The sequence below is a fragment of the Oryctolagus cuniculus genome, chromosome 3 (assembly GCF_964237555.1).
Source record: "Oryctolagus cuniculus chromosome 3, mOryCun1.1, whole genome shotgun sequence".
NCBI lineage: Eukaryota > Metazoa > Chordata > Mammalia > Lagomorpha > Leporidae > Oryctolagus > Oryctolagus cuniculus.
Genome location: NC_091434.1, coordinates 165,881,310 through 165,901,254, shown reverse-complemented (window position 1 = coordinate 165,901,254; position 19,945 = coordinate 165,881,310). Strand labels below are relative to the sequence as shown.

General features: G+C 47.3%; 1 protein-coding gene across 12 annotated transcripts in view; it reads right to left on the bottom strand.

The window, feature by feature from the left end:
- The window catches only part of NRF1 (nuclear respiratory factor 1), a 157,213-nt gene that overhangs the window by 30,008 nt on the left and 107,260 nt on the right, over nucleotides 1–19,945 (bottom strand). For 8 of the 12 annotated variants that reach the window (XM_051849773.2, XM_051849775.2, XM_051849781.2 and 5 more), the window contains 3 exons: nucleotides 18,142–18,299; nucleotides 8,838–8,962; nucleotides 2,841–3,190 (listed from right to left, as the gene is read on the bottom strand). In XM_051849773.2, coding sequence (XP_051705733.2) covers nucleotides 2,868–3,190; nucleotides 8,838–8,962; nucleotides 18,142–18,299 — 606 coding nt within the window. In that variant the 3' untranslated portion in view covers nucleotides 2,841–2,867. Of the gene's footprint in view, nucleotides 1–2,840; nucleotides 3,191–4,966; nucleotides 5,362–5,743; nucleotides 5,852–8,837; nucleotides 8,963–18,141; nucleotides 18,300–19,945 lie in introns of those variants that run through there. The other 4 variants (XM_051849782.2, XM_070071307.1, XR_011387447.1 and 1 more) reach the window with 3 other exon arrangements.

Genomic DNA, 19,945 nt, shown 5'->3' with positions numbered 1-19,945 from the left:
ACAGCTACCACCCATGCTGCTCCTCCTCCGAGGAGTCATTTCGCGGACTCACAGCTCACACAAAACCAGCTGCTCAGGGGCTGTCCGCTCCAAGTCCTGGAGGCACTGAACTTAATACGCTTGGATTTAAAATGCAAACAGCACCACAGCATCACAGAACACAGTGGAGTGGGGCCGGTGCTGTGGTGTAGCACATAAAGCCGCCGCCACCTGCAGTGCCGGCATCCCGTATGGGCGCAGGTTCAGTCCCAGCTGCTCCACTTCCCATCCAGCTCTCTGCTATGGCCTGGGAAAGCAGCAGATGGCCCAAGGCCTTGGGCCCCTGTACCTGCGTGGGAGACCCGGAAGAAGTTCCTGGCTTCGGATCGGCGCAGCGCCGGCCGCTGCGGCCAAATGGGGAGTGAACCACTGGATGGAAGGACCCCCCAACCCCGCCTCTCCTTTTCTCTCTGTGTAACTCTTCCAATAAGTAAATCTTTAAAACACAACACAACACAACACAACACAGTGGCACTTTCAAAGTGCTGAGAGGCGAGAGGCTCTCTACAATAAAACTTTATTTACTGCATTTATTTAAACTTTTTATTACAGATGATTACAGGCAGAGAGATCTGTGCACAGCATAGCAGTGCATCAGCCACGCTTGCAGGCAGTAACACCACCACCCTACCTCACTGTGGAGGTCTTGAGAATAGGACTGCTGTTGCAATCTCTTCTGCAAGTCTCCCTTGCCCCCCGCATCCCGAGTTACCTGATCTGAATCTCAGGTTTGTCCTCACTCATCTTCTCTGTTACCTCTCTTGCTAAAAAATATCACTTTAAAAGGAAGTAGTCTAGAGGCAGCACTGTGGCATGGTAGGCTAAGCCTCCACCTGTGGTGCCAGTATCCCAAATGGCACTGGTTCTTGTCCTGGCTGTTCCTCTTCCAATCCAACTCTCTGCTAATGGCCTGGGAAAGGAGTAGAAGATGGCCCACGTGCTTGGGCCTCTGCACCCACATGAGACACCTGGAAGAAGCTTCTGGCTCCTGGCTTCAGATCAGCTCAGCTCTGGCTACTGTGGCCATTTGGGGAGTGAATCAGCAGATGGAAGACCTCTCTCTCTGCTTCTCCCTCTAACTCTATCTCTCAAGTAAATAAATAAATCTTTAAAAAAAAAAAAAAGGAAGTATTCTATGGCCACAGTTAACATTAAACTAGGAAATACATAAATTTCTAAAGTTTTTTAGTAAGGTCAAAGAAAAACAGGGATGGGAAAAGGTGAAGACATCTTTGATAAGATAGAATTTGTTTCCCTAAAGGAATTTCTACATTTAGTTTCATTTGGCAGCTGGAATGGGTACTAAAATGTACATTTGTTTTGAAGTTCAGCAAGACTAGGTGGGATCTTTCATTCTTAGGAAAATTTTATGTTGAAGAATCTTAAGGGAAAACCTCAGTAGCAAGGTTATTGCCAGGCCCAGGCCCAGGCCCAGGCCCAAAGAGGAACCCACAGCACCAAAGATAAATGTGAAGAGCTGCTCTTTCTGTGAGCGTAGCGGAGCGCCTTGCCATCAGCTTTAGTTTTTAAACAGCCTTCCAGTCCGTTTCCTTTCACTCAGGGCGTGAAGAAAGCAGGCTGAGACCCCGGGTGGAGTGGCTTCTGAGCCTCAGCAAGATGTACTCTCTACCTGCTGGACTCCAGTAAGGGCTGCAGGAAGCCCCAGGGGCGGCCTGGTGAGGACTTGGGCAAACAAAACAGCCAGCAACTTGTCTGTCATAGGCTGATTCCCACTCCCTGAGTCGCTCTGCTTTCCTTGGGAGAGGACAGGAGGCTGGCAGAGGCCCAGGGCAAACTGCAGAGCAGCAGGTGGCTGGAGAGAGGCTCCCAGCAGAGGAAACGCTCTTCAGATGGGTGTACTGCCTCCTTCCCCCAAACAGCACCTGCACCTAGGGCGGGTTCATTCACTAATACAGAAGGGGCCTTCTCACTACACACACGGACCCTGGGCTCCTGCAGGCCAGCAGAGGGGAGGGTTCACAGCCATCAGGAACAGCTGGGCAGACGGGCACTCTGAACCAGCCTGTGGCATGTGGCAGGGGAGGAGAGAGGCTGGACATTGCCAAACCCACACACTCAGTACTGCAAGACAGGGATTTGCTCTGCATTTGTGGGGGTCCAGACAGGAGCCTGGAGCTCACAGCAGAGTGGCTTGAAACAAATCACCTCAATTCTGATTCCGTGTCTGCCACTCTCTGTGTGGACCTGGTCAACTTTCCGACCCTTTCTGTGTGCTGTCCTACACGAGGACGCTACATGGCGACCACGGGGTTACTCTGAGACTGAAATAAGATAATGCACATACGGCACCTTGCAGTCTTTCTGCACAGTAAGTATTCGATGTCTGTTAGACAAACAGAACTGAGGAGAGAAAATACAAGTTCTCTAACAAACAAAAATGTTGATGACCTATCTTAAACAGCTCCCTAAATGTGGTGTGCCTATCACCTTTAATATAAAAAAACAAAACTAAAAAAGTCAAAAAGGAAAAACTAAAAATTCAAAGTACGAGAACCAAGGTTCCATAGAACTCCACCTAAACAGAATGGACAGCCGCAGTTTCCTGGTCTGCAGAGACACACCAGTCCTAGGGTCAACGTCTTTTTCATGACCCAGTCACTGCCCAGTACTCAGAGCATTGCCTGCCCACCTCTGGGCACTGAGACACTGAGCATTACCCAGAGTGCCAGGCCCAGGGTAGCCAGGGGGAGAGGAGAGGAATCACATCAGCGCATCTTAGAACTGGTCAGCAGTTCCAGTAAAAGGCTTGGTAGGATTAAAAAAAAAAAAACCAAAAAACTAAAGGTCACAATAGGGCTTTATTCTTCCTAATGAACTTTAACAATTAGTGTAAAGTTCACTCTTTCAAAACAGTTTCTGGGGGCCGGCGCTATAGCATAATGGGTAAAGTCGCCACCTGCAGTGCTGGCATCCCATTTGGGCGCTGGTTCAAGTCCCAGCTGCTCCACTTCCAATCCAGCTCTCTGCTGTGGCCCTGGGAAAGCAGTGGAAGATGGTCCAGGTCCTTGAGCCCCTGCATCTGCGTGGGAGACCTGGAGGAAGCTCCTGACTCCTGGTTTTGGATCCGCGCAGCTCTGGCTGTTGCGGCCATCTGGGAAGTAAACCAGTGGATGGAAGACCTCTCCTCTGCCTTTCAAATAAACAAATAAAGTTAAAAAAAAAAGTTTCTGGAAATTGGAATGATTCACCCGCCCCCAAATTTACACATGGGCCCTTTATTAATGGCTAATAACACTAACAGCACAAGAAAACATTCTAGTACAAACGACAGACAAGACAGGTCAATGGAATCAGAAGTGACTTCACACAAGAACTTCCATTCAGCAAATGATAATGATGATATTTCAAATCAGTACAGAAAGAATGGATTCCAACCTTTTTAATGGAATAAACGGTGCTGGAATAATTGGACTAATATGGAATACTACAGAGGTGAAAAATAATTTAGATTCTTACCTAACGCCATATACCACAACAAAATCAGATATTTTTATATATTTTTATAAAACTGAGGCCCTATTAGGATTAGAAGATAACATATTTAGATATTTATCTAATTTTGAAGGTAAGAAGACCTATTAACATAAAAATAAAAGATAAATTAGGAAAATAAAAAGTAACAGAATAAAATAAAAATAAATGGGGGATCACTTCTTGGCCTTTTGGCTAAGATCAAGTGTAGTAAAATAAATGAGGAAAAACCTATTTCCAACATGCACACAACAGAAAGGCTATGTCCCTACAGATGAAGACCTTTTCCAAATAATAAGAGCTAGATTATACATGAAATTTGTTCACCTTATATCAATAAAAAACTATTTAAGAAAATAAGAGCAAGATTAAAAATCCAAAAGAAAATGGGCAAAGAGCATGAGTGGTGGGTAGTGGTGTAGTAACGGCGCCCGTGATGCCGGCTGGCATCCCATATGAGTGCAAATTCCTGCCCCGGCGGCTTCTCTGCTTCTCTTCAGGTCCAGCTCTCTGCTATGGCCTGGGAAAGCAGCGGAAGATGGCCCAAGTGCTTGGGCTCCTGCAACCCTGTGGAAGACCCAGAGGAAGCTCCTGGCTTCAATCTGGTCCAGCTCTGACTGTCGCGGCCATTTAGGGAATCAAATAGCAGATGGAAGATCTCTCTTGTCTCCCTCCCTTCCCTGCTCCCTCTGTCTCTATAACTCTTACTTTCAAATAAAATAAATAAGTATTTAAGAAAAAAAAGAAGAAGAGGTAGAGAAAAGGTATGTAGACTTGGCTCCTTGAGGCTGGCTGGCAGTGGGTGGTGCTGGTTAGGTGAGAGGTGAAAGGTACTCAGCGGTGGCTAGCGCTGTGGTGCAGTGGGTTAAAGCCTCAGCCTGCAGTGCCGCCATCCCATATGGGTGCTGGTTTGAGTCCTGGCTGCTCCACCTCCAATCCAGCTCTCTGCTATGGCCTGGGAAAGCAGTAGAAGACGGCTCAAGTCCTAGCGCCCCTGCACCCGTGTGGGAGACCCAGAAGCAGCTCCCGGCTCCTGGGTTCAGATCAGTTCACCTCTGGCTGTTGCGGTCATCTTGGGAGCGAACCAGCAGATGGAAGACCTCTCTCCCTGGCTCTACTTCTCTCTGTAACTCTGTCTTTTAAATAAATAAAATAATTCTTAATAATAATAATAAAAAAAGGTACTCAACGAAGACCCCTCCTGCCCAGGCCAAGTCTCAGAGCACAAGGATCCTAGGCTGGCAGAGTGAAAGGGAATGGACAGGCTAATCTATTACTAGGGTGTATTGGAGGGGGAAGTATGGAGGGAACAGTGTTAAAAAAAAAAAAAAAAAAAGTAAAAGGAACTCATCTAGTGGCTTTTCCCAGCCTTAGGCAATTCTATCTACATCTCAATGGAAAGGCACCTATGAAAAATTTTACATTGAATCAAATCTTTTTTTAAAAAGATTTATTTATTTATTTATTTGAAAGTCGGAGTTACACAGAGAGAAGGAGAGGCAGAGAGAGATAGAGAGAGGTCTTCCATCCACTGGTTCCCTCCCCAGATGGCCGCAACAGTCAGAGCTGTCCCGATCCGAAGCCAGGAGCCAGGAGCTTCTTCTGAGTCTCCCACGCAGATGCATGGGTCCAAGGACTTGGGCCATCTTCTACTGCTTTGCCAGGCCATAGCAGAGAGCTGGATTGGAAGTGGAGCAGCCGGAACGCGAACCGGCACCCATATGGGATGGCGGCACTGCAGGAAGTGGCTTACCCGCTACGCCACAGCACCAGCCCCTGAACCAAATCTTGATACTCCATCCTGAGAGACCACTCACTCACTTACCTCTACTGAAAAAGAGAACATAAATGCAATAAAATCATGCCAATGCTTGAACAGCTCCTGGAATTGGGTAGGTGCACAGGTGCAGGGTAATGTCTTTGTCAGGTCTGCCTTGGTGGCCTGGAATTCAAACCTTTGCCAAGGTCATTAACTTGGGAAACACCATCCTGTAGGGTATTGCTTCATATCCTTGCCCACCCCAGCCACCTCCCACAGGTTACTGTCCTCCATCCCACTAACTGTTTCTACTTCAGGTCTGAACAATATCCATAGTGCTCTTAAAAGAGTCGACTGCTAGTTAGATTTTTATTTGAACCATATTCTGGGACCTGGGATGCAGTTTTCCCCCAATGTCTGTTTCCAAGTTATTTCTATGCCCACAAATAGTACCTTGTTCTGCTATTGTCTGGTTCTTCCTGATAAAATACACTTGGTCTACTGGCAGATATCATAAGCTTGTCATTACAGAAGTGACAAACACTGGCAACAGGACACAATCTGAAAAAATGATGAAAAGAAAACCCTAAAAAGTCTAGCCAGATAAACAAATTAGCTGGTTAAGTGGGAAAAAATCTGGTTCCAGTCCCAGAGTAAATCCTACAGCGCTCTAGGTAAATATGTTCGAAGACAAAGACTATCAGAATTATTTGGACCAGATCAATATTGTATTCATCCTCTGGATTCCCAAAGGCAGGTAAATGTTGGCCCTTGTCTGAACTTACTGAGATGAGGCACAACTCACCCATCTGATGACAGAGGAGTGCTGAGAAAGGGTCAGTCTACCTCTCCAGGCCTGAGTTCAGAGAGTACCAGCAGTCCCAGAGGGGGGATGGCCTGCTATGGGGCAGCTACTGGCTTTGAGGACGTAGAGCAACATTTCCTCTCACCACAACTGCAGCCAACAACATGCAATCAGTATATCAACTGATTTACACAAGCCAAGGCTAGCTTAAAAGAGGCAGCTCCCAGTAATCAACAGTAGCGGGTGTGTGATTCAACTTGAGCATATGGCTGAATGGTCAGTGTACTTGGCCAGAGACGCAGAGGGTCTTTAAACGTTCCTACCAATTCATCCATCTGGAAGCAAGGCTGGGAAGGAGCCAGAGCTGTAAAGCAATCTGTTCTCTCACAGACAGGTCGAATCTAGTAGAATGTGGATGACAGTCTCCTACCAAATCCACACAGGGGAGTATTTTTAGCAGATTCACAGTGAGCAACAGCAACTGACCTTCAGAAGAATGCTGTGTAGCCAGATACCTTACCTTTCTTTCAGGGTAGACCAGGACTCAGATAAGGAACAGGAAAAGGTAGGAAAACAGGGGTAGGGATTCTAACTAGAGAGGTTTTCCTTAATTCCATCTATGGTCCATTTCTTTTTCTTTTTTTTTTCTTTTTTAAAGATATATTTATTTATTTGAAAGGCAGAGTTACAGAGAGGCAGAGGTAGAGATTGAGATAGAAAGTCCTCCATCCACTGGTTCACTTTCTAAATGGCCACAATGGGCAAGCTGGGTCTATCCAAAGCCAGCAGCCACATGGGTCTTCCACATGGGTGCAGAGGCCCAAGGACTCAAGGCATCCTCTACTGCTTTCCCAGGCAATAGCAGAGAGCTGGATCAGAAGTGGAGCAGCCAGGACTCAAACCAGCGCCCTTGTGGGATGCCAGCACAGCAGGTGGTGGCCTTACCTACTACATCAAAGCACTGGCTCCCCTGTGGTCCATTTCATCCCAAACATACATGGCTATAAGATGATCTATTATCCCGCAGCATTCTGGCTAAGATCAACTCTGTCTCTGCTTAGGGTAGTTCATGAAAGCCCCAGCCCTATAGAAAAATCAGGCTGTAGTTTTAGAACTGGATTTTTATTTGGCGTAACAAAATTCTCAGAAGCCATATTCTAAATGTTATTCTTCTCTGGGGAAACAGAATTACTTTCTTTCCTCCTATCTTCCGAAGGGAGATGCACACAGCATTGTGTCTTTCTTCAAAGACTTCAACTCTCCAGGCATTCAGTTCTCAGGGACCATCTTAAAAAAGTGCTAGGAGGGGCTGGCCCTGTGGCGCAGCATGTTAAGCTGCCCCTATGGGCAACGTTCATGTCCCAGACGTTCCACTTCTGATCCAGCCTCCTGTTAATGCGCCTGGGAAAGCAGCAGCAGATGGCCCAAGTGGGAGACCCAGAAGAGGCTCCAGGTTCCTGGCTTCGGTCTGGCCCAGCTCTGGCCAATGTGGCCATTTGGGGAGTGACCCAGCAGAAGGAAGGTCTCTCTATCTCTTCTGTCTCTGTAACTCTACTTTTCAAAAAAAAAGTGCCAGGAACTTCTCTCTCAGCCACTAACGCCGCCACTAAAGGAATTTCTGTCCAAATAAAAAGTATGATATGTATCTATCTTCATTCCAGACTTTAATGCAACAATTCCCCCCAAACCATAGAATACTTAATTCGCCCTACTTCATTATATATTTTCATGCAGTTTTAAGAAACAATCACAGAGGGTCTCCCACGAACAGGGCTGGCTGCCTCCTCTTTGGCCCAGCCTTCTGAGGCACCTTCTCTTGTGGCACGTGGATCCAAACAGCTGGGCTGGTATTGTAAATTTTTGTCACATTTTTATGAACCCTATCCCTTTTGCTTTTTCAGGTTATTCACCAATATACAGGAAGTCAAACAGCTAGGAAGGAAGGGCAGGGTGGTGGCAGGTTACTAGCTAAATCCAGAGGTCTGGGGCCGGTGCTATCGTGTACTGGGTAAAGACACCACCTGCAATGCTGGCATCCTATATGGGCACTGGTTCAAGTCCCGGCTGCTCCACTTCTGATCCAGCTCTTTGCTATGGTCTGGGAAAGCAGGAGAAGATGGCACAAGTTCTTGGGTACCTGCACCCACATGGGAGACCCAGAGGAGGCTCCCAGCTTCAGATCGGCATAGCTCTGGCCACTGTGACCATCTGGGGAGTGAACCAGTGGATGTCTTCCAAATAAATAAAATAAAGAAATCTTAAAAAAATAGTAATAATCCAGAGGTCCCTGGTGAGGCCACGCACAACAGGCAGCAGGATCCTGAGGACTGAGCAGAAGAGTGCCACGTCAGCCTGCTGCCTGCCCCGTGAGCACGCAGGATGGCGGCAGCACCTTTCCTGAAGTAGTCGGGACACTCCAGTTCTCACACCGCACCCCGCCACACAGGGACGGTCACTCCTTACCCTACCCCACAGGACAGGAAAGGACAAATGTGTCCTGCAGCAAACTTTAAAGTCCCTCACAGCAAAATAAATGGCTAAATCAGCAGCCACGGCCCTAAGTGTCCTCCAAGTGGAAGGAATCAGAGGCTCCTAGAATTTTCCTAGTCATATAATGCCTTCCAGCGAGGAAAGACGCAAACCAAAGCTCAATCTCTTCCTGAAGGGTTTGTTGCCAGCCATGTCAGGGAGGTTTAAGTGGGAACAGGGAAGAAATCCAATAAAATATTTATGCCTTCTTACCATTAGCATCTTGGACTCCAGTAAGTGCTCCGACGGCTGCTGCGGTTTCCCCAGACAGGACGATCTGTCCCCCGCCTTGTAAGGTGGCTTCAGCCAGGGTGGCGACAGCATGGGCGGCAGCTTCGCTGTGGGCACAGGAACAGGAGGGAGATGTGTAAGACGAATAAAGGCACAGCACGGCAGCAAGACAAAGCAGCCTTCCTGGGACCTGCTTACTCACTCCGGGGTTGCAAACCTACCAGCAACTACGGCACACACCTGTGCCACTGGCAGGAGCCAGGAATAAGTTTAAAATTTTCCTAAGTAACCAGGGAAATCTCAAGCCAGACATCTTTACAAAGCTAACGTGAGATTTTTTTAAACCTGGCAATGACTGCTTGAGACTAGCAGATGTTCACTATCAGTCTCTTCTTATCAATATCACTCGAGTGTTTGCAAGCCACTGTGGAGTCCTGACCTATGGCATTCACAACGCAAAAGCCATTTGGATGTCAATCAAAAGGTTTTCTCTTTTTTCCCCTCCCTTTCTGCGGTAACACAGGCAGACCATCTGAGACCATCTTTTTAAGCCAAGCAGTCAGCAACCTGGACTTGCTATTCAATTATTATTAAATAGTAACAATTCGGTTAAATCCATGCTTTTCATAAATGAAACAGTGGTAGATTAATATCCTGAAAAGCACAGTTCCTCCCTTTGCCTCACTGTGTACGCAGGCAGAGCACAAATGAAGATTTCAAATTTAAAATGATCACTATGCACCCAAACTTCTTGCTTTTATAAGTGCAATGAAATAATAAACATCCTTCCCCACAAAGCAAATACTCTGAGGACTGGAAAGACTTGCACAGTGACCACTCTGCTAGTAACTCGTGTCCCCCTCTCTCTTTTGCTTGCCCTATGCTTTTACTCTGTGCATAAATCCCCTTTTTCTTGATTCCACAGTAGTACAAACTGCAGGATATTTCATTATTTTATGTGCCAGTAGGAAGAAAAATTTCTAAAAATTTTAATTGTAAAACTTATCATCCAAATTTCAGAGACATGCGAATGGGAAAAAGCAGATAAATTCAGTATCCCTCCTAGGAAGGTATCAGGTGTCAGTCTGCAGTATCTGAGAAAACACCACAAGTGGGCATGAAGGGGGTGGCTCCATTTGGTTTTGCAGAGGTGGGCAGAGTCCTGGGTTTAACATCCCCCAAAACCCCAGGGGACTGAGCTTGGCTCTGGAGCTGCAGGTTTTGCTGTCACTATGGCAGTCATCTTGCAGCCACAAGGGGATGTGAGGGCGGAGAAGGGATGGGGTACACAGGTCAGGACTGTGGGCAATGGTGTCTCTTTCGCCTAAAAAAGCCAGCAGACAAGTAAAACAACAGGCAGAATCATTCCCCTGGGGGAGAGTTCCTGGGCACTACAAGGTCTCTAGGAAGCAGTACAAGAAACCCAACGAACACTTCATTAAATCAAAAATTTTCCCCCTTACTAACTTGCCTTGTTTTTGAAATGTTCATAGCTCCATGTTTAAAAAGTTATTTTTTCTGACAATAAAGAAATACAATGTAGAAAACAGGGAAAATTTATTAAGTATAGAAGTATTTTAAATCTCACAGAGATAATTATTTCTTTCTAATCTTAAATACAACTTTAAACAGATAATCAGGATCCTATTGTATGTAAAGTTTTTCTTAATAATCTTTGTGTTGTGCGAGAATACACAGAATCCACCGTCAGTGGCATCCGGCACATCCACGCGGGCATGTAACCGTCACCAGCATCGCCCCCATCGCCCTCTCTGGGCTGTGAAACTGGAGCTGTGCCCACCCAGCAGCTCTCCACTCCTGTGCTCGTGCCTGGCAGTCACCACTCTGCCTTTGCGTCTGGGTGACACGTAAGTGAATCGTGCAATCTTTGTCTTCTTGTGACTGGTTTCACCCAGCAGAATGCCTTCACGGTTCATGCACGCTGCAACCCGTGTCAAGCTTCCTTTCCTTTTCAAGGATGAGTATCTCCCTGTAGGGATGTGCCACGTTTCCATATACACTCCTCTGTCTGTTGATCATCATCTGATTGCTTCCACATTTTAGCTGTTGTGAATAAATCCCTCTTTTGGCTGCTGTGAATAAATCTCTCTTGGAGACCCTGCTTTCAGTTCTCTTGGGTACATATCCAGAAGCGGAACTGCTGCACCATGTGGTAGTTCTATTTTTCATTACTTTAAAGAACCATCAAACTGCTTCCCACAGGAGTCATACCAGTTTACAGTGTCACCAACATACACACAACCTCTCATACACCCTCGCCAACACTTGTTATTTCTGTTTTTGGACAGTAGTCATCCTAATGAATGCGAGGTGGTATTTCAAAGCTTTGATTTGCATTTCTCTAATGACTAGCAATATGGAGCATCTTTTCAAGTGCTTCTTGGCCATTTGTATATTTTCTCTGGAGAAATATCTAGGGAAGTACTTTGCCCATTTTTTTAATTGGGCTGCATTTTTGTTGTTGAAGTTTAGGAGGTCTTAAACATTCTGGCTATCAATCTCTTCAGATATACACTCTGCAAATATTTCTCCCATTCGAGGGAGATATTTCCTTTTTCACTCTGCTGAGTCTTTTGATCTACACACCTAAAAAATATTCATGAAGTCCAATTTGTCTTTTTTCTTTTGTTACCATGCGCTTTGTGCTATATCTGAGAAACCAGTGGCAAGCCCAATGCCATGAAGTTTCTGCCCTGTGTGTTCTTCTAAGAGCTGTACACTGCTAGGTCTCACCTTCTGGGCAGGCCTTTGGCCGAGCAGTTAAGATGCTGGTCAAGTCTTCACCCTGCACTGAAGTACCTGGTTTCAATTCCTGGCTCTAGCTCCCAATTCCAGCTTCCCATCATCAATGCAGAGCGTGGGAAGCAGCAGGTGATGGCTCAAGCAACAGTCCCTGTCATACGTGTGATACACGGATTGAGTTCCTGGTTCCCAGATCTGGCCTAGCCTCACCACTAGCCTTTGTGGGATCGGGGGAGTGAACCAGCAGATGGGAGCTCTCTGTCTTCCTGTCTCTCAAATAAACAACAACCTTGTCAAAAACAATTTGACCATATACAAGTATGGCAAGGTTTCTCTCCACATTTCCTGTTCTATCCCACTGGTCATTGTGTCTGTTTTGATTAGCTGTCCAGTGCATTCTGAAATGAGACGTGTCAGCCCTCCAGCTCTGTCCTTCACTTGCAAGACTGTTTTGGCTATTCAGGGCTCCTTGAGATTCCATATGGAATCTAGGGTTAGCTTCCTTCCTTCCTTCCCTTCCCTCCCTCCCTTCCCTCCCTCCCTCCCTCCCTCCCTTCCTTCCTTCCTTCCTTTCTTTCTTTTACAGGCAGAGTGGACAGGGAGAGAGAGAGAGAGACAGAGAGAAAGGTCTTCCTTTTGCCATTGGTTCACCCTCCAATGGCCGTCGCGGCCAGCACACCGCGCTGATCTGAAGCCAGGAGCCAGGTGCTTCTCCTGGTCTCCCATGGGGTGCAGGGCCATCCTCCACTGCACTCCCGGGCCACAGCAGGAGCTGGCCTGGAAGAGGGGCAACTGGGACAGAATCCGGCGCCCCGACGGGGACTAGAACCCGGTGTGCCGGCGCCGCAAGGCGGAGGATTAGCCTAGTGAGCCGCGGCGCCGGCCTGCTTTTCTATTTCTATAAAATACAACATTGGGATTCTGATAGGAATTACATTGAATTAGTAGACTGCTTTGGGTGGTAGACATGTTAACAATCTTTATTGAGATTTACATTTTTTTTTTTTTAAAGGCAGAATAACAGAGAAAGGGAGATACCAGAAGACAAAGATCTTCCATCTGCTGCTTCACTTCCCAAATGGCCATAACACCCAGGGTTGGGCCAGGCCAAAGCCAGGAGCCAGGAACTTCATCCTGGTTTCTCACATGAGTGGCAAGAGTCCAAGTACTTCTGCCATCATTTGCTACCTTCCCAGGTCCATAAGCAGGGAGCTGGATTGGAAGAGAAACTGAACCAGTACTCATATAGGCCAAAAGCCGAGCAGAATCATAGTTTACATGCAGCCTGGATAAAAGCTATGCCCATTGCTGCTGACACATTCCTTGGTGATCTGATATCTCAGATCTTACTCTACATTTGTATTGTGAACTTGAAGCCAAAGGGGATCCTGCATTTGGAATCACTAGAAGGCTTTTTCCTTACTTTTTTTAATGATAAAGCTTATTTTTAAAGTACTTCTTGCTGGCGCCGCAGCTCAGTTGGCTAATCCTCCGCCTGCGGTGCCGGATTCTGTCCCAGTCGCTCCTCTTCCAGTCCAGCTCTCTGCTGTGGCCTGGGAGTGCAGTGGAGGATGGCCCAAGTGCTTGGGCCCTGCACCCACATGGGAGACCAGGAGAAGCACCTGGCCCCTGGCTTCAGATCGGCGCAGCATGCCGGCCATGGCGGCCATTTTGGGGGTGAATCAATGGAAAAGGAAGACCTTTGTCTCTCTCTCTCTAACTCTGCCTGTCCAAAAAAAAAAAAAAAAAAAAAAAAAAAAAGTACTTCTTAAGTATTCACTAGAGACAGTGCAATAGATTTTTTTTAAAAGGAATTTGTATCAACAAATAATATCATCAGCCAATTGTATAGCATCCAGCCATCACTGATTAATGATAAAAAAAAAAAAAAAAAAACTTACACTCTCACCTGAGACTTCATGGAAAGCAGAAAACATGTTCTCTGAGAAACACTGCAGCTGCGTGACATCCGTGTGAGAATGCTCATTTGGAAACAGGACCTTTGTTGATGGGTTACCTCAGGGACTGCTCTCCCCTATCATCTCATCTCAGTCTACAATGAGCTCATCTCCGTGGCCATTAAAAACGATGTCCTGCCATTCTCGAACATCCTGGACACGTACTTACAGTGAGAATTTCATCCCTGAAATAAAAGCACCTGCCCCTGCTCACACCCATTTTAGGCAGAAGCTCTAAATGATCACGTCTGATGTCGTGTTCTGTGATCAGCACTTAAGGAACACGGTATGCTAGAAGGAAAGCTGGGAACCAGCAACCTCACACAAGGTGGAATGCCGGGACTGAGGGCCCAACAGGGTGACAGGCCGCCAGGTCAGCACGGGCCAGCAGAAGCAACTATGGGCAGGTACTTTATTTGGGGAATAAAGATAATAAAGCCTTCTTGCAGCCATTAGGACTATTATTTCCAAAGCAATTCTAACCATTTATGCTGGATTTCATGGGAAGTGACCAAACTAAACTGTCAAAAAAAAAAAAAAAAATTCCCTTTAGTTAAAAAGTTGAAGAGGGGTTAAAGTGTTTTGAGTTACCAAGTCATTTCTAAACCAGAGCTACAGATGAGAGGTTTCTTTCAACTCAGGGGAAAAGCAGCTGTGCGGCCCCTGCCCACTGCTTCCAGAGAGGATCTCGGGTCTCAGTTGTCCACCTCATGTTATTGAACAAATACCAATCCATTTAATATTGTGATATTAAAAAGAGTGAGTGAATTTTTCTTTAAAATTATGGTCCACTTTTTATTTAAATGTTTTTAAAAAAGATTTATGTATTTATTTGAAAGGCATAACGAAAGAGAGAAAGAAGATCTTCCATCTGCTGGTTTACTCCCCAAATGTCCCCAACAGCCAGAGCTGAGCCAGGCCACAATCAGGAGGCTGGAACTCCATCTGGTCTCCCACATTTATGGCAAGGGCCCAAGCATTAGGGCCATCTTCTGCTGTTTCCCTGGCACATTAGCATGGAGCTGGATTGGAAGTGGAGCAGTCATAGCGCATATGAGATGAAGGTGTTGCAGACAGTGGCTTAACTCACTGTGACACAATGCTGGCCCCTAGTTCACTTACATGGGATTTAGACATCGCAAGTGGCACCTTAACCACTGAACCACATGGCTGCCCTCTCACCCCCTCCCCCATTTCTTCTTTTAAAGCAGACATCTTCACAGCAAAAGAATCCCAAATTCCAAACTCCTCGAGAAGAGGAACTGGTCTAAGTATCTGTTTTCCTGTGGGCCTGGGTCACAGCACTGTACACAGTAGAAACGTGATAAACACTTGGTGTCAACAACACAGTATAAGTTAAGTTTCAACTAGGGTAAACGTAGATTCAGTTTACACATCCGTATCACGTATCTGTACGTGTGATGGAGGAGCTGTCTGACTCTGGCGGAAGACATGGTCGAGAGGAGCTCTAAGTCTATTGCAACAAATAATGAGGGCACTGCTTTCCTCTGCGGTTGCTCAGGCTGAACAGCTTGATTTTTTTTTTTTTTTTTAAACATATGATGTCTTGTTCTTCACTTGTTAACTTTGACTCAGTCTCTGCCTCTTTCTTAAAAGAGCCAATCTTAGCACTAGGTTTGGCCAGTGGTTACGCTGTCAGTTGGGACACCTCACCCCCACTGGAGTGCTTGGGTTCAAGCCCCCATCCTATTCCTGATTCTAACTTTCTGCTAATGTGCACCCTGGGAGGAAGCAGGTGGTGGCTCAAGTACGTGGGTCCCTGGCACCCATGTGGGAGACCTGGATTGAGGTTTTGTCTCCTGACTTTTGCCCTGAGGCTACTGTTAGCCTTTGGGGAGTGAAACAGTGGATGGAAACTTCCTTTATCTGTCTCTCTCTTCTTTGTCTCTTTCATGGATAAATAAATAAATATAAAGTGCTGGTTTATTCTTTACTCTGAAAATTAAAATTAACATAGTTTTTCATCATAATTTCTTCATCCCTGCTTTGGTTAGGAAGCCAGGGTGGGCTGAAGGCTGAGGGGCCCCAGCCCTTGTTCTGACTTGCTACACAAAACTCTTCTAACAGCATGGCTGAAAAACAGGTCTGTCCTGCACCTGTCCTGATCCCCTTCCCCTGTAGAGATGAAGGGAGCCCAGCCTTCTTACTCCGCCGCCTGCTACTACCTGCAGCTGGTCTCCCCCTTCCCGCTCTGCACCCACATCTGCTGTTTACAGCAGCAGAGGTGCAGGTGTACTAGAGACCATGCTTGTTCCATCTGCACCTGCAAACAAGACAGGCTAGAAGGGGCAGATTATGAAATCACTTTGTTACCATAGGAACAAAGACCGGGTTTCACTAAGATGACTTCCAACAACACACTCTGTGGACAGGCTGCAGTGCCAGGGATGAAGGATTCCAACGTGCCTCATCCGGAGAAGAAACGCCGAAGGCTTGTGTCTTAATCCCTAAGACATCGGAGGGTGCGTTACCTCTCTTGGACTGATGTTCTCCCCAGAGCTTGCTGTGGCCTGATCCCTGCTGCCAGGTTTGGTGTCTTCACCCTCACAGAAGATGCACCCTCCCCACCTCAACTCACTGGGGCATTGAACTATCTGATTGCAAACAGATTTCAACATCTCTTCACTGCTCCTGCATGCCGCAGTGACCCACATTCTCCTTCCTTTGGAGTAAACACGGTCACCGCCTCAGCTGCATCCGAGATGGTTAACAAGCCTTCAGGGACACCATTCCCGTCTCTGCCCTCGGAAATAGGCCCTGCTCCTCACTGCAGAGGGAGGCTGTATGTGCCTCACATTTTCCACTGTGCCCGGGGTTTTACACTTCACTAGGAGATCCAAAGTGCGGCTGAAGGCACAAGGAAATCAAGTTTTGCTAGTCTCTGCCACAGTGATAGTTTGCTAGGCTAAAGGTAGGAGGCTGTCACTCTGGCCATGTCCTCTCTCAAAGGAAAGACTGGGATAGAGTGGACGCGAAAGAACCAAATGACTTTCATGTTCCTGAAAAGCACCATGATTCCATGGCTGTGAAAAAACTTTGGATTCCAGGTCACTCAGGGACTCCCTAGGTAATTTCCAGTCCTAGTCAACCACCAAGTTCTGGTCACACTTCTTTCAAATTCATTCACTTTGAGCCAGTTTTGTGGTGCAGCAGGTTAAGCCACCCCCTGTGATGCTGGCATCCCATAGGAGCACTGGTTCCAGTCCTGGCTGCTCAGCTTCTGATCCAGCTCCCTGCTAATGTGCCTGGCAAGGCAGGGGAAGACGGCCCAAGTGTTTGGGTCCCTGCACCCATGTGAGAGACCTGGATGGAGTTCCAGGATTCTGGCTTTGGCCTGGCCCAGACCTGGGGAGTGAACCAGCGGTTGGAATCTCTCTCTCTGTAACTCTGCCTTTCAAATACAATGAATATTTGTAAAAACATTCAGTCACTTTAGCCTTCCACTCTTACTACTTCAGTTCCCAAGACTTTAACAAGTCATGCCTAGATAGCTTCTTCCTAACTGATTTTCTCATCTCTTCTCACTATCATCAATTCTGAAAGGATACATCTTGGAATACAATTGAAATGATCAGCACAATTCCTGAATGCTAAGGGCTGAACCCCCGATGAGTGTCACACAAACCCATCGCACGGTCTTTCTTAAGTGTGTGTGATGGCGGGTATGCTCCTCACAACCACGGGGAAACCAAGGCTCAGGGTTGCGCTTCTCAAGACCCAACAGCTGGCAAGTGATGGAGCCAAGACCCAAACCTGAATCCCGGTCCTCAGCCTTAGTGCTGCAGTCTCAGCCAGACAATGGTTGCGACATCCTCACAGTCCCCAGCATCCACAAGTAGGCAAAACTTCAGCTCATTTTTGAGTTTTGGTGATGACAACCCCCTTCCTCTGACTTTCCACAACATCCACAATTCAGCAGTGAATACCCTCTAAGGACTACTCTTCGCTAAGTTTTACCTCAACCAGTCTCCTCAGTAAGAGTAGGATTTCTACCTTATCTAAGCAGAGCTGTGCGTCCTGTGAGTCCAGGGGCCTGAGACCGACAGCTGCCATGCATCACTGATGGTCACTGCACGCCAGGCCCTGACCTGAGGCTCTCACAGAAGCCTAGTTCTCATAACCCCCTACAAAGTGGGCACTGTCACCCTGTTCTGCGTAGTAGGAAAGTCTAGGTGCTGAGAGCTTTGAAAAAGCTGCCCGATGACAAACGGCTGGTAAGCGAAGGCACCAGGCTCCACACCACTGAGGACAAAAGTGCATCGGGAAAGGAGGGTGGCATGAGGACGACCTTTCCTGTCAACAGCCAGCAGAACAAACCCAGCACGGAACAACACAGCTTCATTCTGGAAACTCTGACTGGAGCATCCCACAGTGTAAGCAACCTTCGAAAACACACAAAAAGGTCACATCTGCTTGGTTATGAGCCAACCTACAGTATCTTAAGGGCTGAGAGTGTGAAGTGCCAATGGTGACAAACTGCGGTACAACATTTCTCTTTGAGGACAGAATGTGGTCCTCATTTATTCCCCCAGCCCTGCCTCCACCTGTTGAGTGCCATGGTGACTGTGGCTCCCTGCTGCATCTCCTGAGAAGCTGCCACTGCCGCCTCCGCCAAGGACGCCACTGCCTGGGTGGCCTCTGATGCTTGCGTTGTCTGGATGGTCATCTCACCTCCCTGCAACGTGGCCCAATTCTGTTCCACCTGAGGCAGAAAGGACAAGATGGTAATAAAAAAAAAAAAAGCCTCAAAAAGACTGTAATTTTAAAAGGTAATTTTTCTAAAAGTTACTGTTTTTAGCCAAATACATATATACTTTTACAGTTTTATTTATTCTTATTTTTCATTTATTTGAAAGGCAGAGCAATAAGGAGGGAGGGAAGAGAAAGAATCATCTAACATCTGGTCCATTCCCCCAGTGCCTACAAAGTGTGGGCTGGGTCAAGCTGGAGCCCAGAGCTAGGAAATCACCAGGTGTCCCATGTGAATGGTGGGACCCCCAACTTGTGCTGCTCCTGCTGCAGGGTCACCTAGAGTGCCTGCAGGAACCTGGTCAGGATTTGGAGTCAGATGTCGAACCCAGTCACTCAGATGTGGGACACAGACACGGCAGCCACCAGGCCAAATGCCCGCCCCTGTTTTCTTTTTAGTGGGGCAGGTTTTATGAGAAAATCAAACAAAAATCCAAAACAAAGGAACGCACTATCTGGTGACAGAATAGATGAGAATCCAATTGTGCCACACCCAGCACAGCGTCACTCCAGCTCGGCACTGTTAAGTCTTTGGGCCGGACAGTTCCTCGTGGTGGAAGCTGTTCGGTGCACTGCAGGATGCTTAGCATCCCTGGCTTCTACCTACTGGACGCCAGCCGTACGCTCTCCAGTTCTGACAGCCCACTCGTCTCCGGGTGGCAGTCGTGGCGCAGTGGGTAATGTGCCTGGGAAGGCAGTGGATAATGGCCCAAGTACTTGGGTCCCTGACACTCATATAGGAGACCTGGATGCAGTTCTGGGCTCCTGGCTTGATGCTGGCCCAGATCTAGCAGTTGTAGCCATTTAAGGAGTGAACCAGAAGATGGAAGCTATTTCTCTCTGCCTTTTAAATAAATAAAAATTTAAAAATCATTAAACAAAAAAAGATGGCAAATGAGGAGCCAGCTCAGCGCAGTATTCTCTCCTGCACCTGGTCTCGGGGTGTTCTCTGTGCTGCTCTGGCCTCGGCGCTGAGGCTCAGCGAATGCCGGCCTGTGCCCGTCAGCCATGTGCCACGAGCTCTGCAGAGGGCAGACACCTACAGCGTCTCCTGCTCTGCTTCCAGTCCCATCCTCAGGTTGCGACACGCTTCTCGATGTTTACCAAAAGCCCCCCAGAGAAAGGGACATTCCTGTGAGCTCCTTTAGTATTTGCCCTGAGTTCTCCTGGACAGGGAGTGGAGACAGTAAGCCCCCAGGGCGCCTCACTAGAGTCAGAGGTATTCTAGAGCTGCAAAGTCACCCACGCAGGAGCTCAAAACACTCTTCCCAAGCTATGAACGCTTTGATCGCATTTTTGCAATCAGCACCGCTGCCAACAATGCCAGTTTCCATGGCGAGCTATGCTGTCCATTCCCTGGAGGCCGGTGGTTCCACTCCTAACTCCTGTTGAAGCTGTGCCGCACTGTCGCCTACTGCCATTGGACAGTCTTCCCTTTTCCTGACCGGCCCTCTGCTTGAGCTCGTCTTGCATCGGTTCACACCTGAGCTTGGTGCAGGGTGGCTCTCTCTAGGCCTCACACTCCAGTAGACATATCTCTCTCACACACACACGCATGTGTAGTGAAACTACTAGGATGTTGCTGTAAACAGCATAATT